This window comes from Uloborus diversus, chromosome 7 (genome assembly GCF_026930045.1).
Source record: "Uloborus diversus isolate 005 chromosome 7, Udiv.v.3.1, whole genome shotgun sequence".
In the NCBI taxonomy this organism is placed as follows: domain Eukaryota; kingdom Metazoa; phylum Arthropoda; class Arachnida; order Araneae; family Uloboridae; genus Uloborus; species Uloborus diversus.
In genome coordinates this window covers 33,784,166-33,807,656 of record NC_072737.1, presented here as the reverse complement: position 1 = coordinate 33,807,656, position 23,491 = coordinate 33,784,166, and the positions used below count along the sequence as shown (strand labels likewise).

Sequence of the window (23,491 nt, the reverse complement as noted above, 5' to 3'; positions counted from 1 at the left end):
AATTGAAGTTTTTAAAATGCAGTTTTAAGTTACCTTTGGAGACACTGGGTGAGAAGGAGGTGTTTTGGGATTGATCTCTGAAAAATCTTAAACATGCAATCAATTTCAGGCTATTTTTGATAGCCTAAAATTTGCATTATTTTAGGCGACAAATAAAATTACTCCCATGGTGGGGAAACCTTATGGATAATAATTCTGAGATTTGGATATTAAAGAAAAAGGAAATTTATTTTTGATTTTGAAAAGCGTTATTTCTATCAATTTTTTAAGTGTCAAATTTGAAAGGTATGAAATGAAAATATGCAAGCATCATGGAACCCCTGAGAGAGCTCCGTGGAACCCTGGGGTTCCGCAGAACACAATTTCAGAAACGCTGTTCTAGACAGTTGTAGCTTCATGTTTGATTCATATACTTTCAGGGTGACACCAGAATATGCATCTTAAAAATAATAATTTAGATAATTTAATATTCAAGTGAGTGTTCCTTGCTTGCTGTGTAGTATATGTGTCTAAACCTAACATTTTCATCAACACATTTAGAAATCTTAAGCAAACATGCACACTCACAAAACCCATTAATGCAACACAATTGAAATTGCAGGAATCAACTTCCTGTGTGAAGCCAAAAATGCATCTTGCAATTTTACACACCATTTTAATATGGTCAGAAAACTTTTATACACATTCATTTCCTATTTTGGGTTTTGTTAATTTTTCTCTTTAAAACTAAAGTGAAAATATTTTTTATGACACTGCTTTTAAAATGTCATAACTTTCATAATATCACAAAATAGGGTTGATTAAATACATTATACAAAAGTTTAATGAGTACATTTTGTTTTACTCTAAAAAGTTAATTCTTTTTTTCTTTTTTTTTTTTTTAATAGCACAAAATGCGTTCCAAAATAAAAGATATCAGGCACCTGTTCCAGGAAAAAAGTAATTTCCATATTTATGAAAGGAAACAGTCATAACACGATCAGTAAGATAAAAAGCTTCTTGTACTCCATCACCATGATGAATGTCAATATCAATGTATAGAACTCGTGGATGGTATCTGAAAAAAAAAACATTATGCTCAATTTTAAAAATTGACCACAAAAAATATAAGACTTCGCAAAAATAAAATTTCACTTTTATAAAAAAATTAAATGTTTCTTTGCAGAATGATTTTTACTTATCAAACATACTATTCATTCACCATATTATTTACTGTAAAAGTTATTACAGTCGGACCCCGATTTACCGAATTCATTGGGACCGAAACTTTAATCCAATAAATCGGGGCTATTCATAATATCGGGGTGTGAAAGAAATTTTAAAAATTGCACTTACCTTATCTAAAACCTCTAATAAAGCAATTGGGCAAAAATATTCATAATTAGAAAGTGTACACTTTTATTCAGCATTTCGTGACTTATTACATACTAGATAATTTGAAATTTTAAGCTACTGAGTAATAGATGTTTGACAATGTCCTTGATATTTGACTCGAAATAGGTCTCTTTCAACTTTATGGAAGGAAGAAAATACTGTATCATTTTCAGCCTGCTGCATGAGATATGTTACTACAGTTTAGAGGCCATGTAAAGCATTTGAAAAAAAACTGTTTTAATAGGAGTTTCATTATGGCTTTCTGCATCAAAATCAATATTTGTTGACTGCCACCCTCGTCCATCAAAAATGGCTGATTCCAAGAAAAGTTTTTTCTATTTCGGACAATTTGGAAAACAATCCAGTATTTCCCAATTCAAATTAACAAAAAAAAGAGAATTAACACTGTTAAAATAATTTGTTAATTCGGGGTTTATTATTTGGTAAATAGTTGTTTTTGCTTTCATTTTAGTTGAGGAAAAAAACATTCGTTAAATTGCAAAATTTGTTAAATCGCGAAATTTATTAAATAGAGATTTGTTAAATTGGAGTTCAACAGTATTATCAATTTAAATTTACCTTTTTGAACTTCAAGAATGATATATGAGTCAAATAATTTTAGGTAAACATCAAAAATAATTGCTAAGACTTATATTTCTTAAGCAGGGGCTAACCCAGGAATTTTTTCTCACTAGCTATTTTTGTGAAAGTATTGCATCAACATTCTAAATTTGTGAAAGTTTTTTTTTTTTTCTTTTTTTTTTTTTTTTTTTTGTCAGCAATGTTTTTGCGAATTTTTACAAGCACATTCTAATTTTTGAAAATAAATTAGAGAAACTTAAATTTTTGTTTGACGAGTGCAAATGTCATCTACTATTATGGGGGGGGGGGGGGAATAAAAACCCAAGAGATATGAAAAATACCATAGTATTTCAGCTCAACAGGCTTTATACCGTGTACAATTCAGGAAATTATCAGCAAAAAGGTCACCAAAGCAGACGCTAAAAGATAGCAATAGAATTGTGTAAATACACTTTGGTGAAAAAAGGCTGAAAATGAGTTAAATTGCAACAAAAAAGTTACTTTAGCAATTGTTCATATAAATTATTATGAGTAAATTTTGTTTTGATCAGATAAATAAATTTTCTATTTTAAAATATGTTTTTTTTTTTGTGAAAAATCCTATTTTTTATACTGTTTTTGTGACTGCCGATTTTCAAAATTAGTTTTGTGAAGATGCTGATTTTATTGCATGATTTTTGTGAAAGTACTGATTTTAAAATAAGATTTTTGTGAAGGTACCGAAAAATGGTAGTAAAATCAGCTTGTATTTGGCCCTGTTAAGATACTATGTCTAGTGGAGATGGATTTTAAAAAATGATGGGGATGCTCACACACAAGTTCAGCGTCCAAAGGGGGAGGGATGAAAGAGAGGTCATTTCAAAGTTTAATGTACACAAAAATAAGCAGAAACATTATTAATAATAATACAGTCAATCCCCGATTTAATGAATTTCGGGATTTAAAGATTTTTTTTTCTCGACAAAAACAAAGGCAAAAGCATCTATTTACCGAATAATAAACCCCGAATTCACAAATTACAGTCGAAAAAAAAAACTTTTTTTTTTTGTTAATTTGAGTTAGGAAATATTAGATTGTTTTCCAAATGTTTTTCGGCATTGTCCGAAATAGAATAAGACTTTTCTTGGAATCAGCAATTTTTGACGGGAGAGGGAGCAACCAACTAATATTAATTTTGATACAGAAAGTGATAATGAAACTTCCATTAAAACTGTTACTTTTTCAAATGCTTTACATGGCCTGGAAACTGTAAAAACATATCTCATGCAACAGGCTGCAAATGATACAGTATTTTTTCTCTCCATAAAGTTAAAAGAGAGCTATTTCGAGTCAAGTATCAAGGACATTGTCAAACATCTATTACTCAATAGTATAAAATTTCAAATTATCTAGTATGTAATAAGTCATGAATGCTGAGTAAAAAGTGGACTTTCTAATTATGGATATTTTTGGACAGCTGCTTAAAAGGGGTTTTAGATAAGGTATAAGTAAAGTTTTTTAAAAACAATTTCACACCCCGATATTACGAATAACCTTGATTTAATGTATAAAAGTTTTGATCCCGATGAATTCGTTAAATCAGGGTTCGACTGTATACTCATCATATCAAAAAATAACTTGTTATAATAAATAAATGCAGAAAACAAACACTCATATTTATACATAAATAAGCAAATTATGTTTAACTCATAACACTATAAGAAAGAATCTTAAGTCATAGAAACAAATAATAGCATAGCCAGCTTTTTGAATAATTAAAGCATTTATTGCCTGAAATAATCTCTACTTAGTATAAAATGAAGTCTCCAAAAAGGTCTGTGTGTTTGAACTCATAAAACTCGAGAACTACCTGGCCGATTTTGCTGAAATTTTCACAGTTTGTTCCTTTAAGTCCTGAGAAGGTTTGCAGACCAGTTCGAAAACAATTCGATGAATAGTTCTTATTTTATTCCAATTTAGGCCCAATTTTCACATAAATTCCAGAATATGGGGGTGAAAAATTTCTCGCAAACAATAATATTATATATCGTTGGAAAGGGAAGAATCTTCCGCGTACTACGCAATTTGTTCCGATGCTCTAACTTAATTGCGGAGGGAGTTTTCTACATTTTTAGCTCAAAATTTTTTAGACTTAGCTAAAATTTAGGCACTACTTTCTTCATTAAATCCATCAATAAAAAGTGAAGGAATTGTCCCACAGTTCTTTTTTTTTTTTTTTTGACAGCATTGGATAGAGCTGCTTTTTTTACTCCAGATCTATCTCGACCTAAGGTCGAAAGTTTAACCCTCTATCTTCATTAGAAAAAAAGTTACAAGCGAATTAAATGAACTTCAAAAATCTGTTCTCTATTTAAGTTTCTAACCATTTTATTTTGCGTTTCTACGGTAACGCTTTTTGAATCCATTGTTTATTTTCATCTTTCTCATTTTCAATTCTTAAACTTATTTTATTTTGTGTTTCCATGGTTACGCCTTTTAAATCCATCTTTCTCATTTTATTTCAATTCCTTAAAAGTATTTTAGTATCTGTCGTCATTGTTTGGCGAGAAAATTTTGCATGATGGTTTTTTTTCTTTCATTTAATCCTGGTTATTGAAGATACTTCACTTGACGCAATGGTTTTTTTCAAGGTAGACCGGACAAAGCCGGGCAACGCAGCTAGTATGATCTTAAAATATTTTAAAATTACATATATATTTTTTAGCATGAACTTTGACAGATTAAATACAACTTAAATGTTCAATTTACGCACACTGAAATGTCAATGAGCCTTTACTGCAACAGAATTTAACAGAGATATATTTTTTTTAAATTTCATTAGAATATTCATGAGAATGTCGAGAGTAAAAATTGCAATGTTTTTTAATTAAGAAATTTTTAATTCAAAAATTTTGCTGCTGCCAAATATTAAGATAAAAAATTATAATTTCAAACATGTGATTCATTTAAACAGAAACCAGAATAAAAACACATTAAACTGCTGCATTTTTTAATACAAAATGCAGTTAAAAATGTAAAAAGAAAAACAAAAAAAAATCCAACACACACACAGATACAACTATTACTTTTTTTTTAATTTAACATGTGATTTTTGGATATTAGTTTTTGCAATATTTTAACTTCTGAAGTTTTACACTACATAAAATACTAAATACTATCTAAAAAAAATCAAATTCAATTAATCATTGCCATCAAAGTTTGATAATGTTCAGTGATGGTGCAGCAGCGTTAGGAATTCTGCATTTTCAAGGTTGCAGCCTGTTACATTTTGGTTTATAAACGTTCCCTGCTTCTGAAAATAGATGTTCACTACAAATAAAAAGATAAATATAGCAAACAAACATAAACCGAATCAGCCATTTACATATCAGTTTGCTATTACTTTTGGAATGATTTATTTTATTTTTTTTATTTTAAAATAATAATTATACTGAATGAACACCAATTTAGGATACTTAGTGAAAATGCATTTGCTTTTCACAAAAGACACTAAATGGAGAAATAAATTACATTTTAAATTGGCATAAAATAAAAATATTACAGTTAAAAAATATTAATTGAACATTTGGTATTCAGCCAAAGATTCAGTTATAATTTCAATCAAGTATTCAGTATTCAGTAAAATATGGTATTCAGTGCATCTCTTATGATAAGTCATGAAAATCAATATTAAGCATGAAATACAAATATATTTCTCATCTAACTCAGTTTCAGAAAGTTGATCATAGTTCATTTGGAATATTACTACTTACTTTAATAACTCCAAGATAGCAATCACAATATCATTCACATAGCAAAATCCTGAGGCCTGTGAAACAAAAAAGAAAAAAAGTATTTATTATTTATCAAACAATACTATTTACATAAAGTAGAAGGCATCGTATCGCACACTAAAGCAACAAAAGAAACAAACCTCAAATATTTGAAAAAACAAACTAATTATTGAATTAAAATTGAAATTTGAACCTCTTTCTTGCCACAACTTGCACTAATTCATTAAATATAACTGGTGCATAGTGGCACTTCAATAATATTATCAATAGTCACAAATTAATTATAATTTTATGATTTAAAAAAATGCTTTCAAGATTTATCAACATTCAGATTGCAAAAACCAACCAGTAAGCATAAAATGAAAAATATTTTGCATGTTTAGTAGTATTTCAGTATAAACTAATTAAAAGTAATATTGCATAAAACCTTGATTTTCCCTAGTTTTTTTTTCCCCAATTTTTCGAGCTGTGTGCCACATATGTCACTGGAGTGCAATACGGTGAAATAATATTGTGTATTTAATTAATGTGAACACTTTAAGCTCTCACATTCAGCTTACTATGTTTTGGTAGCCATACAATGATTGAGCTATTCAAAAAAAGTTAGTTAAGAACCTTAAATCATCTCCTCATTAGCTGGTTCAGAGTACAGATGCATCGAATGTTTGGTTGATTTTCGGTATACTGCATATTTGGCAGACAAATCAAATAGTCAGTTTGGTCAAATACTTCAACATTCGGCAATCATATAGAAAACAACTTAAAACGCTTGATAAATGGTAAACAAACATTTTTTAAAACAATGTATGAAAGTTACAATACAGCACTATAGTACAAAATTAATTAAAATTGTTACTCATGAATTTTGTCACATTAAAAGTAATCCTAATGTAAGATAAAAAAAACTCAGATGTTATACTTAAATCTTGTTGCTTTTGAATTTTTCTTAACTCTTAAGACACATTACATAAGCCTTACTATTTCAAAATTATATTTAAATATGACACAGTAACAAGAGCAAAAAAACTCATAATGCTAAGTAGCAACAAACATTACTACTTAAAAGTTTTTTTATATGTAAAAAGGCATAGCTAAAAAAGGGGAGGAGGTACACTTGAATATTAAGTTTTCCCAGCTTTTGAAATTCTAAAGTTTTACATCATATGAAATATTAAATATTGATAAAAACAACCTATTTAAATTTTTCATTGTAATCAAAGTGTAAATTGTAATCCTTTGAGCTCAAAAACAAAAAATAAAAATATCTGGCAATGCTTGAATTTCATTCCTTAATTTTATTGATGATAAAATGATTCATAAGTTGTTTCCAAAAAGACTAAAACAGCAGAAAATCACTTGAATAAATTGTAATTTTTGATGATATTTTAAGCAAATTCGGTTTGTATTTGTAGGAAAGGGAAATGCAAGATTTGTATTGACAACAGAACATGTTAGCATAACTATCAGTAGTGAAATCAGTTATCAGGAAAGAAATTAATTATCTATTTATGCAGCATTGCAGATAAACATAAATCAAATTAGCCCTTTCCTATATTAATTTGTTTTTGTTTTTAGAATGATTTGTTTTTAGTTAATAATTGTACTTAATGTACATAAATTTGTGATGTTAAATGGAAATAAATTAATATTTCCTCTAACAGATAAACATTTTCTAATTTAAATTAAACCTTTTTATGAAGTCATTCAACTGTCTGGAATACTGATAATGGTACATCAACTATCATTGAGAATATGCAACATGTATTTGCGACATGTGCAAATAAAGAAAAAACCTCTTGATAGGTGGAGTTGTGGCAATAAACAAAGTCAATTAAGTTCTGCTGTATTTGAACTTGTTAAGGTGAAGAATTATATTTTTCTCTCCCTTTACAGAATTCAAACTTTGCAGTGTTATGAAAACATTAATCACATTTGCTATAAGTTAAGCACTTACTTCAAACTTTTTGGCATGATGCAATCCTCCAGACCAGTTAATTGCTATGTCACAACACTAAAAGAAAAAAAAAAGAAATTTGAGTTAATGAGGAAAAAAAATCTGAAAATAGTTAACTATTTCAATTTATTGTTCTGTTGGAGTTTTTAAGAGCAATAGATTGAAACACATAAATAAAATTGAAAAATACTTATGAAAACTGTCACAATATCATATAGGATGCCCAAACATTTTGTTGCCACTGTTATAAAACACAAATATTTGGAATAATAAAATTTTAAATCGCCAATGGATAAAATTAGATGCTAAACTTCTAATTTTATGAGATTCATTTTCTTGTAAAGAAAAGAGTAAGTTTTATAGTTACTAAGAACATTTGTACTAGAACAGCAGTATAGTTGTCGAGCAGTTATTGAAATATTTATTTAAAAAAAGATGCATTTTAAACATGATTTTAGCATGAATACAGTTAGGTATTGGAGTGGGTACTGAGGTGTGCAGTACAACATATAACTAATGGTTTGTTTCAAAAAAAAAACATACCCTTGGCTTATTGATCAATTTGTTATTTTATAGTATGTTTCAATGATTTATTTAAAATACCAAATGATGCAAAAATATCACATTGTAACATCTGATGCACCATAAATGTCTATTTTTCTAATTTAATTATCATCACTTCCTTTTCATTCTGTATTATTTAATAGTTTATAGACAAATATACATCCCTTTCTGCCACATTGGATGTACTTTCAGAAAAATAAAAATTCCTTAGTTAATAGCAATTTTCAACATTTTAATCTAATTTAACCCTTACCCAAAATCTTTCCTCCAAAATTTCAGAGTACTTTTTTTTATTTATGTATAGTAGATCTATTGCTATTTTTATAACTATAACACTATGCATGCACAAAACTATTCAAACAACATACTTGGTAGTTCAACTTTATTGCTCCTTCCAATGATGCTCCTGTATACATGGAGCAAAAATCGAACAAACCATCAAATACGGGGCTGAAAAATATTCGAGAAAAATACATAGTAGAAATTATAAATAAATAATATTGAATCACTAATGTTAAAAATTATTTAAAGTAAGCAAAATGTTTCAATTAAATATCTATGGTTAATTATATACTAGATACTGCCTATGCAATTTGAAGACTGCGACTCCTCACTTAATGTTGAAATATCTTTATGGAGTCTATTGCCTTAGCGAGAAATCTAAAATACATCGGGAAGTAGATGATCATATTTGTTACCAAACTTGGCTAGAAATAACCAAACGTAGCCAAGTTTGACAATGTTTGATCAGTACTGTCATGCAACCTTGATGGTCTCATGACATCCAACAGCCAATCAGAAGTGACCTTTAGCTGGACATACATAAACATACAACATGGATAGACATGCAGTCAGATTTTAATAGTGTAGATTTCTCAAAAAATTACTTATTCACTCAAAAGAAAAAGTTTTCTTTTTCTCTCTTAAAAAAATTCCCTCACTATTAAGCCACTTCCTGTTCTGGAAATTCTGTTTTCTGACATTTCCTTATACACAAAATTATCTGACTCTTCCTGATCATAAAACTCAGAATTACCAAATTATAAAACAAAAAAATGAAGAAAAAAAGTACTTTAAAATTGTGGGGGAAAAGAGAAACCACCAACTTCACAAATGGACACAATCAAACGATGAAGAAAATTAATTTTTGGCCGATCGCATTTAAGTGTTACTGCAACAACTCCAAGACGTCACAATGTTTTAAATGGCGCCTGCGAGGAAAGAATCAACAAAGAATTGTCAACACAAAAAATTTACACATCACGCTAAATTGGCTGGGTCACATGATGATCTTTATTCACGACCATTTACACAGATGGGTCGGGGGAGCTCCTGCAAAAGTTATTGGCACTCACATGAAAGATTTGCAAAATAGATTGTAATAAATTTAAATAATAAAGCGAAAAATTTTAAGTTAAAAAAAAGTCCGGTCTATTGAAGATGATCACTTAACCTTACACAGTCAGATGGCAAACATTAAATGACATGGCAAAAGTTCATTGTTGTGCTGGAAGATCAATAAAAAAGGGAGGCAAAACGAATTTTCGCAGCAGCAACAGCAGCAATAGCGAGGAGGCAGGAATTGACACCCATTAAACTGGTGACAGGATGAACTGGCGATAGATGTGGCTACCATTTGGTCGTCAAAAATGGCAAAGATGGAGCAGGAACGGAATGTCACTCACACATTCCCAAGTTAGAATTGCCGGTCAGATGGTGATGTTCCAATAAAAAAAACGATCTCAGGGAGCGGGGACTATGCCAAGTGGAAAATAAAAGATGACATCCTGCATTTCCTTTTTTTCCATGTGGAGGTGCCGGGGTAGTTTGACTAAAGAAAATCTTTTTTTTTTTTTTTTTTTGTACTTTCCAAATATATAAAACAACGTTGTGAACTAATTTTATGTCATTTGAGCCTGGCATGGCTTCACTTCACAGGAATAATTACATTGAGGAATTAAGATCGCTAAAGGCAGGTGGAGAGTGATTGATTATCCCCTCCATATTTTCGACATCGCCACTCGCAAGTACAAGCATCTCGACTCCTCGGAAACACGTCAACCTCTTTTCAAGACTATCAACTGACTACTCTGGAAATCCCTAACAGTCCCAAGAAGAAACCCACGCGGTTGCGTGAAAATACTGTATTCATGAACGGCGCACTTAGCGAGGCCAATGGGAAAGCAGGAAAATGACATCACAGAACAGTGACCACACGCCTACAGCCAATGAACAAAAAGGTGGCAAAACCACAACATTGCGGGGAGAAGAACACAAAATATGGCCACCAAAAACTCAGATAACGCCATGTGTCTACACTTGTGAAGTTGGTGGTTTCTCTTTTGCCCCCCACAATTTTAAACTACTTTTCCACCACAGATAGTGATTTAAATATACAAATTAAATGTATTTAAATGAGCACATTCAGTCTTTTTCAGTGTCATTTTTTTCATTTCATCAGCTTTGAAAGAAATATGTGTTTTTCTGATTTTTTTTTCAATTGTACAATTTTTCAAAGAGCATGAATTATATTTTCAATATTACATTCATTTTTACTGCCCAGGTGTGTGTGTGTGTGTTTTTTTTTTTTTTTAATTGATGATGAGGCTTTTGTAGTATATAAAGTATTATGTTGGATTAAAGTTGCTTCTGTATGAAATGTAGTATGAACAAAAGAGCTTGAAAAGACAAACTGAAATTAACAGCAAAAATGAAAACTGTTAAAAACATAGGGTTTAGACTTTAGAACACATTACTTTAGAGCACACAAATTGAAAAAAAAAAATGATCAAAATAAATAACTACAAAAAGATGACTTTAATTTGACAGACATAAATTCATTTTTTAAAATTTATTTTCCTTTTCTTTTTTTAAAGATACAATAATTTCTGTTTTAGGTGATCCCCTTGGGACACATTGGTTTTGATAACAATAAACAAATCATGATATTAGATAAATTTAACAACTTAAGTCATGCCCACCGAGTTTCAAAATAAAATGAAATAACAGATATTTAAGTACTGGATTGTGTTATTCAAATACAGAAAGCATTCATATCATTAAAAATTTCTCAATTGTTGATTTGCTAAATGTTTTTAGAAGCTCATTTATAAATTGCTGGCAAATTAACATTTTTTAAAGTCCCTGAGACAATGTTGTACTTGACATTTCAGCATTTTCAATGCATTTCTCATTTTAGCACTTTAAGCATATGGTTCAACATTGAGGTAATCTTCATCTGACTTATAAGTCCCATTAATAGTCTGCTTTCCTACAACAAACTGGAAAAACTTCTGATTATGTTAATGAGAAAACAATAGGGATATTTTAATCCAATTCCAACCATGACTGAAACTCTTGATATCTGAAGGATTTTATATCCTTTTTTAGTTTTCTAACTTTTTTTTTCTCCTTTTGCCAAATCTTGAGTAGGCAAAGCAGGTCTGATTAGATTTCTGATCTTTTTCAGCATAAACTCAATTCTTGATTTGAAAACTGTTAACATTGAGCGATGTAATGATCGCAAAAAGCAATAACTTTAACATGCAAATGAATAGAGAAAATCTGAACAGGGTGATTTTAATAACAATAATAATAATTGGTAACATAAACTGTGATTAGGGATTGCAATACCGGACCAAAAATGCAATACTGGTATTCAGTATTTTTAAAACATGATACCGGAATACCGGTATTAGTACCAGAATCTGAAATTTCTCAAAACATGCTTGAAAACATATTTTTTCGTTGCCACATTTCATAATTTTGCACTATTATGAAATTTTGTATTATTATGAAAACGTATTGTGAACAAATATAAAATTAAGGAACAAATGTCAATGTCATAATATAAAATCAATACCAGTAAGTAAACATAATTCATCTATTCAATTGTCTCCAAGCCTGGAACTCATTTTAGTGCTTGACTTTCCTACAGTTTAAAATACTCTTTCTGGATTCACGCAGGTCTGTGGTACTGTTAATCTATGCGTGATACACTTCCTCTAATTGTCTAGCAAATAATTCAGCCTGTTGCATGTCATTTTGGATAAACTCTTTTGAGTGTGTGTGTTTTTTTTATATTGTGTGCATCGTTATTATTTTAATTTAAAGCTAGTTGTAATTTCTTTCCGGGAGACGATACTTTTCCAATATTAACATCATTTTCTCTTGAGTAGGAGAGGTGTGTGTGTGTGTGTTTTGCTAGCCCTTTGATTTGAAACTTAGGAAACTTGACAAAATTTGATCATGGTTTCTCTTATTCGTTTTTGCTTTCTTTTCAAAATTCATTACAACTATGTAAATATCTGCAAATACCTTTCAATTCATGGAACATATTTATGCTTCTCCTCTATGTAAATTTTCAAGACACTATATAATTTCTAAATATTATCTTGCAAGTATGAAGTCAAATAGCAAGACAAAACAACAAACCAATACTGGTGCCTACAAATTACCATTAGTAATGCTAACAATAAAAATTTTATGTCAAAATTTAGTACAGCTGAGACAAATATTTAAGAAAAAAAATCATAAAGTATTCCTGCAGTGGATGGTTGGAATAAATTATTCATGGGACAAATGCAATAAAAATTACACTCGAAATTAACTGTTACAAAAGGGAAAGTGAGTGAGCAGGGAAATGGAAAAAATAAAAATGTGGTGCACAAAAACGAACAAAAAGTTGATTAATCTCACCATCTTGTAATGAAAATATCATTATGCAATCTTTCATCTACTTTTGGTTATTGATATTCTATCAGCTCATGCTTTTGAAGGCATGTTGTTACATTAATAGATTGATTTTGGTTCTGTGTCATGGAAAAAGAAATGTACACTTAAAATATCCTAAGTAGTTTTTTAATAAGTTAAGTTGAAAATTCTTTAATTGAAACTATTTATTATTTTCAGTTAATGCCAAAAATACCTCAGCAAATACCAATATTACGAAATTGCTTGGAAAACTGGTATTCGGTGTACTGGTATACCAGTATTGATTTTGGTTCTGTGTCATGGAAAAAGAAATGTACACTTAAAATATCCTAAGTAGTTTTTTAATAAGTTAAGTTGAAAATTCTTTAATTGAAACTATTTATTATTTTCAGTTAATGCCAAAAATACCTCAGCAAATACCAATATTATGAAATTGCTTGGAAAACTGGTATTCGGTATACTGGTATACCAGTATTGAACCACTAACTGTAATCATATTAAGCAGAGACTATTGTGTTTCAAAATACTAATAAGCACTTTATCTCACCAATCATCGCCAACATTGAAATGACTCAGACTTTTATTAAATGCTTGAATATTGTGAGGTGTCACTCTCTGCAAGAAATCAATGTACTCATCTGAGTGAAAACGGGTCATATCATGTGCAGTTGCACGATAAGGACGATACACCTGTAACACAAAAATATTGTTAAATTATCTATTATAACACTCAAAATTTAAGTTTGTGTAAAGAAGCATCGAAACCTATTTAATAATTTAATTAAAAGCTTTGTTTACAAAAAGACTATAATGCAAACCAAAAAAATGAAAAAGTGGTAAAATATATACAAATTTCATAAATTCAAAATTACCCTCTTTTGTAAATTTAAATTGAAGCCTTATGCTAAAGATCATGCCTATATCTCAAATACTTGGTGCTTTTTGAGGGTAAAAACTTTATGCTTAATAAGAACAATTCACAAAGCAAAATTCATTACAGAAAGGTCAGCCAAGAAAAAAACTAATTAAAAATCTCAGCATGCATTTTATGTCTGACTACAAGACAAAAGACAAATGCCTAAAAAAATTAATGAAAAGTATTTTTTGCTTTTATTTAATAAAAGTCCATCTTACTTGCATCTTTTTATACAGTCCATAATGATAAACCAAACTATGAGTTACTGCCAATCTGTGGGGTTTCATGGGGTGTCCAGGCCCTGCGTTTTCAAGAAAAAAAAGAATAAATTTATCACATATTACTTCAAAATAAATAGCTTCAAAACAACTTAATACAAAACAAATTAGAAACTACTATTTCTCACACTTTACTTTGATAAAACAAAGATTATGCATATTTGTGTGTAGTGCTTGTTCCCTGTACAAATCTAGTTTAAGTAGGATCTTCTAAAAATTTAGCACTGACTGAGGAAACGGGAGAACCCCTCCCCCCCCCAAACCTTCCCCCTGAGAAGGGTTGGGGGTGAGGTTCAAAATTTTAAGCTGCAAAAACTTACATTTTAAACAATAGAAAAATCATTAAACTGCTTTCTTTATAAGAAGAAATTTCTATGTCTTCTCTAATTTGGTACTAAACTTCAATGGATAACTTTTCTCTTTTAGCAATAATTTTGAAATGACTGAATTATTTTGTCGGACAACTTAAATTTATTCAAAATATATTCGGTACATAGAAATTATTTCCTCTTATCTCCTATGAGTTTCTGCTGTTTTGGCATATAATCTCATAATTGATCGGGATGTATGTCCCATAACAATAAAACATGGTTGTGAAAGAAAGATGTGAATTTGAAAACCAAAACGTTGTTATTTATATTTATTTTTCATTAAACTAATATAAATTAACCAAGAAAACCTTCATATTCTGCATCCGTCTGCAATAAAACTACAAGTTATGATGCTTCATAAATAAGTTGTCAAAAGCCTATACATATGACAGATTTCAAAACCAAAACAAATATTTTATTTTTCAAAATTTAATACAAGAAACAATTTAGCATAACCTGTTTTTGTAACTCACCATAATGAAAATTACCAACTTCAGAATCCCAAAAATACACTACATTCTTCTTTGACATTTTTCTCTTTTGATTTTATGAAATTCCCTACGTTACATTAATGGGTTAAAATACGTCTTAAGAAATGTCCCATAAAAGGTCTCATAAAACTGTACAAAATATTACAGCTCTTTCATATGTTTAGAAGACGTCTTGCGATAAAAAGTTCAATGATGATAAGAGAAACATGAATTTTCCTAAACCTACAAAAGTTAAAAATGAATGTCAGTATAATATTACAACACCGGTGACCAGACAAAGCAAAAGTTTCAGACGTAAATAAATAATAAAATAAAAATATAAACAAGCAAATAATAATTTACTTCACTTCACTTCGTTGTGTTCGTATGGAGCAATATACCTGGTCAAAGTTTGAGTCCCTACATGAAAAGTCAAAGTTATCGAAGGGGTCCCTTCTTGTTTTTGTATCTGCTGTAACCGAACAGTATTTGGTAGTGATTAAACATTCACAACTCCAGAGCTCGAATACGCTACCTTGCGGTGATTAACAATACTAAAGAAAAGGGTAAAACATTCCATTTCGCATGTTTTCTGTGGGATATATTACAAGCTTCAGACAGTTTGTGGTGAAATGTAATTTCAGAAGAATAGAAAAGAAAGCTTCCCATAAACACGATGAAAAATTACTGTCATTCACTAAGCGTCAAGCAAGTTATAAGTTACGGCATGTGATTGTTTTACCTTTTTCATCCGCCATTAGACAGTGGCTGCAGCGCCCCCTACAGTTTATTGGAGTTGCGAATAGTTAACCATTAGGTGACATTTATTAATTTTTGTTGACGTTGACAGCTAAGTTGAAAACATAAATTTTGTTGCAAAGTAAAAAATGCCAACAAGAAATTCGTGACAGTTGAGGACATTCATCTTTAAAATTGCACTAGAATTTCACTGGATGGTGTTATTTTAAATTTCTTGTGCAAGGAAGGATCATTTGCCCTTTTCAGTAAAAGAGTCGTTTTATATAGTTGACATAATTGAAGATTATACATTGACAATAAAATGGCTTTTTAATCCACAATTGCTATTTTCTCAGCGGAAAATACTCATTATTAGACACTTAACTCAAACCTAATTTTTAAGTGACTAATTTGACCGTTTTCTCTTTATTAAAAAAAAAAGAAAGGATTCAAAGATTAAGCTCAAATTACGCGTAAAGTGCCTATTATTGCCTGTTAAAGGGGTGAAAACTTACTTGCACATATTAATGTTTTTTCATTGGAAAGGGTACAATTTTCCGCGTTCTATGCAATTTGCTTGAAGGCTCTAACTTCAATACGACGGGAGTTATTTGCGTTTTTAGCTCGAACTTTTTTAGGCTTAGCTAAAATTTAGGCACTACTTTCTTCATTAAATTTATCATTAAAAATCGAAGGAAATGTCCCAGTTTTCTTTTTGACACCACTGGAAAGAGCGACTTTTTTTACTCCAGATCTATCTCGACCTCTAGTCGAAAAACTAAGCTTCTATAACCACAGGGGAAAAAAGTTACAAGCCGTTAAAAATCAAGTTCGAATAATCTCATCTCCATTAAAACTATTGATGTTTTATTTGACGTTGCCATACGTCTTTTCGATTCGTTTGCTTCTTCTTTCGTATTCACAAACTTTAAGGGTTTCAATTTTAACGGAAAATCTTACGCTCAACTCAATTCAAGCCCCGAGCTAAAGAGCAAAATATATTACAAGAGACCACGAATATGAAAACGACTTTTCAAACGTACAAAACTGCAGTTTTGCAATGCTCAGGAGTTCAATGCGTTTTTAATTTGTTTCTTTCTAACTGACGATTTAAATCTTTGCGAATCAAATAAGATTGCAAAGCAATCTTCGGGGGGTGGTGAACGTTAGCGAGCAGGGGGCAGAGCCCCCTAGAGTAACCAAAAAAAAGTAAGTTTCGTGGAACCCTTGGGAAGCCTAGGGTTCGGCGGAACAACACAATTTAAGAAACGCTGCTCTTGAGATTATCCTGGCTCATTTCTCAACTCCTTGGTTGCAATGCAGGAGCTAATCCAGCTTCTGTTTTTGGAGGGGGTTATTGGAAAGGGAGGGCTCAAAGTATGTGCTTAATAGACGCTCTGGGGGACATTTTTTTTTTAAATATAGGTCTTAAAAATACAGTTTTCCTCCAATATTTAGTTCCTTTAGGGGAGGGGGGGATCATGACCTCATGAACCCCTCCCCCTCTAGATTCGTCCCTGCTGCGATGTCGACAGGGCTCTGCGTGCAGGTTTCTCTTTTGTGGAAAAAGTAATGCGCAATCCTTTTCGTCGTTTACGCATTGATTTATCTGTCACACACGCTACGACCAGGGCACCATCATGCATGGAGACCGATCTCGTTCGATTTCAATCTAAAACTAATTTCAAAAATCTCGGTAAACCGCAATGAAAACTGCATAGTTACTTCTTTGAAAAAAATCTGAAATAGCAAAATAAAAGTAATGAGCAAAAATAAAAGTTATCAGTATATAAACAAAAGAAGAAAAATACAAGACGCGGGGGAGGTTGAGGGGGGAGCAAGAAAAATAACGCAGAAAAATGCATTTGTTTAAAACAGCGCTTCTTGATTTCTTTGATCAGTGGAACCCTTTTAAATGCTCACTTTTTTCGCGGAACCCTTAGTTTTTCGTCAATAGTTTGCAGTGGCGTAGCTAAGGTTCTGTTTGAGAGAGAGCCCAGGTTCTTATGTCAAAGAGACTATCACATTAACTATTTATCGTTAAATTGATAATTACATAGACTTAATTATAAACCATGGTAATTATTGCTAACTGCTAATCATTATTTATTATTATAAAACACCAAAACACTCATATTTGCACAGGCGGTTGGTGCCCCAAAATAGTGGGGGGTCAAAGGAGGTGCGAGGGGGGGCGCAGGCTTGGCGGGCGATATATCCTTAAAGGTAAATGTTTTCTTCGAAAATTGGGCAGTTGAATTTTTACGTCATTATTAATAAGTGAACGTCTTCCGAAAATTCGAGAAACGGACTCAAAAAGTGGGACTAAATGGCCACAGAACTCCATTTTAATTTTTACGTAATAATAACCTGAAAAAAGCATAAAACAAACACTTATTAAGTCAGTTCTTTCTTTAATCATGTGCATAGATCATCACTATCAATTGTCCCCCTTGCCCTCTCGCACGAGTCGCCTATGCCTATTTGTTATTCTGAGTATTTTTAAAAGGTAAAAATAGTCTCAGAATTTACGCATGAGTTATGTGATTAAAAATTTTTCTTAAGGAAAAGAAATATTGATGTGTTTTACCTACACTAGTGTTAATAATTCATTAAAATGTACAAAGTAAAAGTTTTTTAAACTTAAAAACTAAAATAACTCTTATTTTACAACAATTTTTGAAGTTATTTATAAATCAGAGACTTTGATGTCACTGTATGTTATGTTGACTTAAATTGGTCCTCACTTGTTAAATGTTAGAATTGTGCTTTTAACTGTTGCCATAGGTACTGGGAGAGTGGGTAGTATAAAAAATAGAATATTTGAAATTTACGTCAAAAATCGTAATTTTAGGCACTATTTGGTAATGATGAAGGAAAAGGAATTTGGGGTGTCCTTCCATAAGTTTTTCAACATTGAAGTCACTTTTAAACTAGTTAGTAGCTTGTTCCGGATTTTTTTCGAAATTGAAAAGTTTAAAAGTGAGAAAGAGAGGTGCTTTATGACTGATCTTGAAAAAATTTCGAAGTTGCATCTTAAAGGTACAGTTTCCGGCGGCAAATAAAATTATTCCTATAGTGGCTTACCCTGATGGGTAATGAAGCTCCGATTGATATACGAAAGTAGAAGTAAATTTATTTTTAATTTTGGGAAAGTGTTTTTATCGATTTTTTAAGTGACAAATTTGAAAGATGAGGATCGAAAACATGCAAGTCTCATGGAACCCCCGAGAGGCCCTCGTGGAACCCTGGGGTTCCGCGGAACACAATTTAAGACGCTGGTTTAAAATATGAAAAAGGAAATACTGTCGACCGCGCTCAAACGAATACCGTCAGTTCTGTTTTATTATTCGATTAAGCGGGGTACTTAATGAAGCGGAGAAATTCTGTTTAGTTTTCCGCATTGACAACATACAGTGAAACTTCCCTTAACGGACACTCCCTAATAACGGACACCTCTAATTAACGGACATTTTTGCAAGTCCCAGTCCCTCAATATAGGCCATTCCATGTAATTCACTCTGAATAACGGACACTCCGAATAACGGACAGTTATTTCACAAAAAATTTTCCTTGCGGCGATCGTAGCGCTTCCGTTTTTTTTTTTCTTTTCACAGAATATCTTAGTAATTGCTAGCCTTACAAAGCTTTTCATCCTCCACAACTGATATTCCACCCCCACCCCCATCATTTCCTTATCACTGTTTCTTGGAATTAAAAGAGTGGTAAGGAGCAGAGGCAGCGATTGGGGCTTAAAAGTTGGGGGCAGAAAAGAAAAAGAACTAAAAGGCATGCTACTTTTTGTGGGCAGCAAAAAATGAAAAAGAAAAAAAAGTCGTAATTTTCTAACGGCTAGTTTTGAGAGTATTGAAGCAGATAAGTGAAAATTGATGTCAGCCTAACAATTAACGTACGTTTTTCTTAAGATTTTAATGAATTTTGTACACAATAACTATTCAAAAGTTAAGATAAAAAAGATGAAACTGGGCGCTTTTTCTAAGTGGGGCTCTCGGGAGATGCAATTGAGCAGACCAGTGCCGGTAGTAGTCGGCTTTATGGCGCCGTGGTTTCGTTGGGTTGTTTAATTTTTAGATATGAAAAAGATCTGCCCATATTCAAGGTCATATTGCCAACTGTCAATCATGCAATAGTGATACTCGAGATAAAATAAATAAATTAACCATAAAAAGTGTGTGGGGGGAGGGGGGTTGCTCCGCCGAATCGCCGCCGTTGGTAATGCAAAAAAGAGATGTCAAACTGTTTTAACTGATTACTTTATTTGATTAAATGCTTTTTAAGACAAATGTGTGCTGTCATTATACCTTTATTAAGAAAAAACAGATTAATTACACTTGACGTAAAATGTAGTAAACCTTTCGCAATTGTTTCGATTGTGTTCTACAAAGGGAACAACAGCCCATTTTGAAAAAGGTAAATTAAGTAGTTCCTCCTAATAGCGGACACCTCCCAATAACGGACAAAACTTATAGTCCCTTGACTGTCCGCTATTCGGAGGTTTCACTGTATTTCTTAAAACGTAATAATTACATATCAGTAGCTATATAAAGGAACAAATTAATGTTATTGGTAAAAAGTTTCTGAAATAAGCTAAGTCGACAAAGGAACAACAAAGTAGTTGTATATTCATTATAAATACGTATGAAAAATATAAAAAAGTAACGTATAACTTGATCTATAAAATCTTTGTTTTTGCAGTTTTTTTTCATAAGATTATTTTTTGAAAAAGTCCATAATACTGGATGCTTGCTGAGGGCCTTTTCAGAACACTAGCTTTTTTCCTTCTCCGCCTGTCGTGTTTTACTTTTAATATTTCTCAATTTGTTTATTGTCTATACAATGTTTATATTTCTTTGTGTTATTTCATTTAACTATCGTCAGTGCTATTTATTGTTTGTTCAAATGGCAACGAGAAAAGAAATTAGATAGAAAAGCAGAAATGTTTTGATAGAATGTCAATGTTATTTTTCTCGCCCGTCGTTGGGGGAAATACTGTTTTATATTTTTACGTGAATAATTATTCTTCTTATTTTATTTTTAATTTTTTCTAAACTTTTCTAGCAAAAATATTTGCAAAAGCTGACCAATATTATTCGATTTTCGGAGAAATTATTCGATTAAACGGGGATTAACATTGCGTCTATGGGGAAATATTCGATTCCGGAAGGTCTTATTTCTAAAAACGGGGTACAGTGGCTCTCAAAAGTGTTCGTACACCTACGACTTTCAATGAAATAGGCCATTATCCATTGGTTATAATCAGGGCTGCGGAGTCGGAAGGAAAATGGCCGACTCCGACTCCTGTATATTGAAACGCCCGACTCCGACTCCGGATTTTTTTTTTTTTTTTTCCAACTCCCTCTCTCCCTTCAGGGGAAGGGGGAAAACCTCTAAACAGAGATTGAAATATTAATTCCTTTTTATGAAAATTTCACATTTTGTTTTTTATTGTAAACCCAAGACGTATACAACGTTAGAAATTCAATTTAAAAATCCAATTTTCCAGTAGTTACGAGTTAAAAAGTGAGATCACTTAAAAATCCCTTTTAAAAAATTGAAAAGGATTACCTGTAATTTGCCCCCTTTTAATGTTTAACAAATAGATATTGATCAAATCGTGTGCTTTCAATTTTTGAAAGTTGTAACTTGAGAGAAAAAAAAAGCTTTTTTTCTAAATCCAAATTCTTGAGAGGGGGTGGTTTACTCCGGTTGACACCTATCTGGTAGATGACACCCAAAGTTAATTTCAGAGTTTATAAAAAATATAAATATTTTAATTCTGAAAATTTTCGCGAATATATTTTAAATTATATTTCATCAATAAAATGTCAACGAAAATACGGCACATATACGTCAGGAGCTATTTTCACACAAAATGCGACGGTATACAGATTTGTACGAATAGCTTTTACTATACCCTTATTTCTTCTTCGCCTAATTTTTAATTTAAATTTTATTGGCTGCTTTAGAATTAACCTTAATATGAAGATTTTAAGATTAACTGCAATAATTGAGTGTTGTAATCAAGAAATCATTTACATAATTTTGTTCCATACTTTTAGTGAGAACCAAGCTTAGAGAAATAGTCTTAATAAAGAAAAAAAACATTAGATTATTTCATCGGATCTGTTTCATTCGTGCTTTCGCGCCAGAACTTCTTTGAATTTGCCGATCACCCTTAAAAGTTTCAACCTTAGCTACGGGCCTCGACTTACTAATTTGTTACGTTTTTTTAACTATTTTATAACTGAGATCAAACAAAACACTATATTTCTATTTTTATTTGAAAGTGATTACTTGAAAATGTTAGGCAACAAAACCGCTTGCTGACAGTTGCTATTAGTTAAGTTAAAAAGCAAGCAAACTAGGGGACGGCTACAGAAAGTTCGGTAAGGGCTCAAGCTAGCTGATTGCCATAACGGCAGCTATTTTCTCATTAGTATCTTTTTATACATGTAATCGAACCAATTGGTATTCAGTTTAAAAAAAAATATGAAGAGAGTCAGTAAAAAGGACAGAAAAAAAGAAGCCCGGAGTCGGAGTCGGAGTCTGCATGTTTTCTAACGACTCCGACTCCTTCACTCCAAAATCAGCCCGACTCCGACTCCGACTCCACAGCCCTGGTTATAATTAATATTTCGGAATAGGTATTTTATTATAAGATCTATGATCTATTTTTAACAAAACTACATGAAAATTTTTAATAAAACATTAAAACATAATTTTTCAAAAAAACAAAAACCATAAATTGCCGGAAATTTTATCTCACAAAAGTCTTCGCACACTTTGAAAAAATCTCAAAAAATTAGTAAATAATCTAACTTTGTACAAAGTTATTTAGTAGAATATCATGCAGTATCAATAACAGCTTTCAAACGTCTGGGAATAGATTTCATTGTTTTTTCTTTCTTTTTTTTTTTTGCAATTTTTGAGTAAGTGTTCAGCCGCATTTCGAGTCTTACTGTTTCTAGTTCGCTTTTTGTTTCAATGGTGTATTTTCGTAATCTAGCTACCAGATATCTCCAAATATGTTCCATTAAGTTTAAATCTGGCGATTGAGGAGATATTTCTAAGCTAAAGGACAATTTTTGAGGCACCAAACGCAAACGTGTGCTTCTTATCGTTATCTTGATAAAAAAACAAAGTTGTTTTCGAGTACCAAATTTTGGGCTAATAGTTTAAAATTGTTTTTTAAAATATTTAAATGAACAGCATGATTCACTATTTCCTCAAAAAATTCCAAATTTCCAAGTCCTGATGCTGTAATGCACCCTCACACTAGAACACCTTCACCGTCCTGATTAACTGATCCAACTAAGTTCTTAAAATTAAATTCCTCATTTTTTCTTCTATTTACAGTTATACAACAATTTAACCCAAAATGTTAAATTTATTTTTATCTATAAGTAAGACGTTGTTCCAAAACGTTTTGAGCTTATTTATCATTGATATTACGACGGAAAGCGTATGCGTACTGTTTTTCGCACGAACAAGAAAATTTCTGCGAGAAGAGTTCCCATTTAATCCAGCTAATCAGAGAACTTGGCGAACAATTTAAGGTGAAAATTAAACGTAAAATGTTTCATTCAATTCTGCAGAAACTTTTTCAGCACTCAAATGTGTATTTTTCATAACTTTTTTAACTGTAAACCTTCGATCGCGCATTGTTAACTTTGCCAGTTGATCTTTTTTTACCTTGTTTTCGATCTGATTCTTGTCTTTAAATCATTAATTATCAAG

General features: G+C 31.3%; 1 protein-coding gene across 1 annotated transcript in view; it reads right to left on the bottom strand.

Annotated features, from left to right (window-relative positions):
* Positions 1–15,258, bottom strand: part of LOC129226441 (histone deacetylase 3-like) — a 49,437-nt gene extending 34,179 nt beyond the window's left edge. The window contains exons 1-7 of the mRNA XM_054861043.1: positions 14,999–15,258; positions 14,095–14,177; positions 13,508–13,650; positions 8,616–8,697; positions 7,684–7,740; positions 5,709–5,764; positions 924–1,057 (exon numbers count right to left, since the gene is read on the bottom strand). Coding sequence (XP_054717018.1) covers positions 924–1,057; positions 5,709–5,764; positions 7,684–7,740; positions 8,616–8,697; positions 13,508–13,650; positions 14,095–14,177; positions 14,999–15,056 — 613 coding nt within the window. The 5' untranslated portion in view covers positions 15,057–15,258. The remainder of the gene's footprint in view (positions 1–923; positions 1,058–5,708; positions 5,765–7,683; positions 7,741–8,615; positions 8,698–13,507; positions 13,651–14,094; positions 14,178–14,998) is intronic.
* Positions 15,259–23,491: the final 8,233 nt, after the last annotated feature.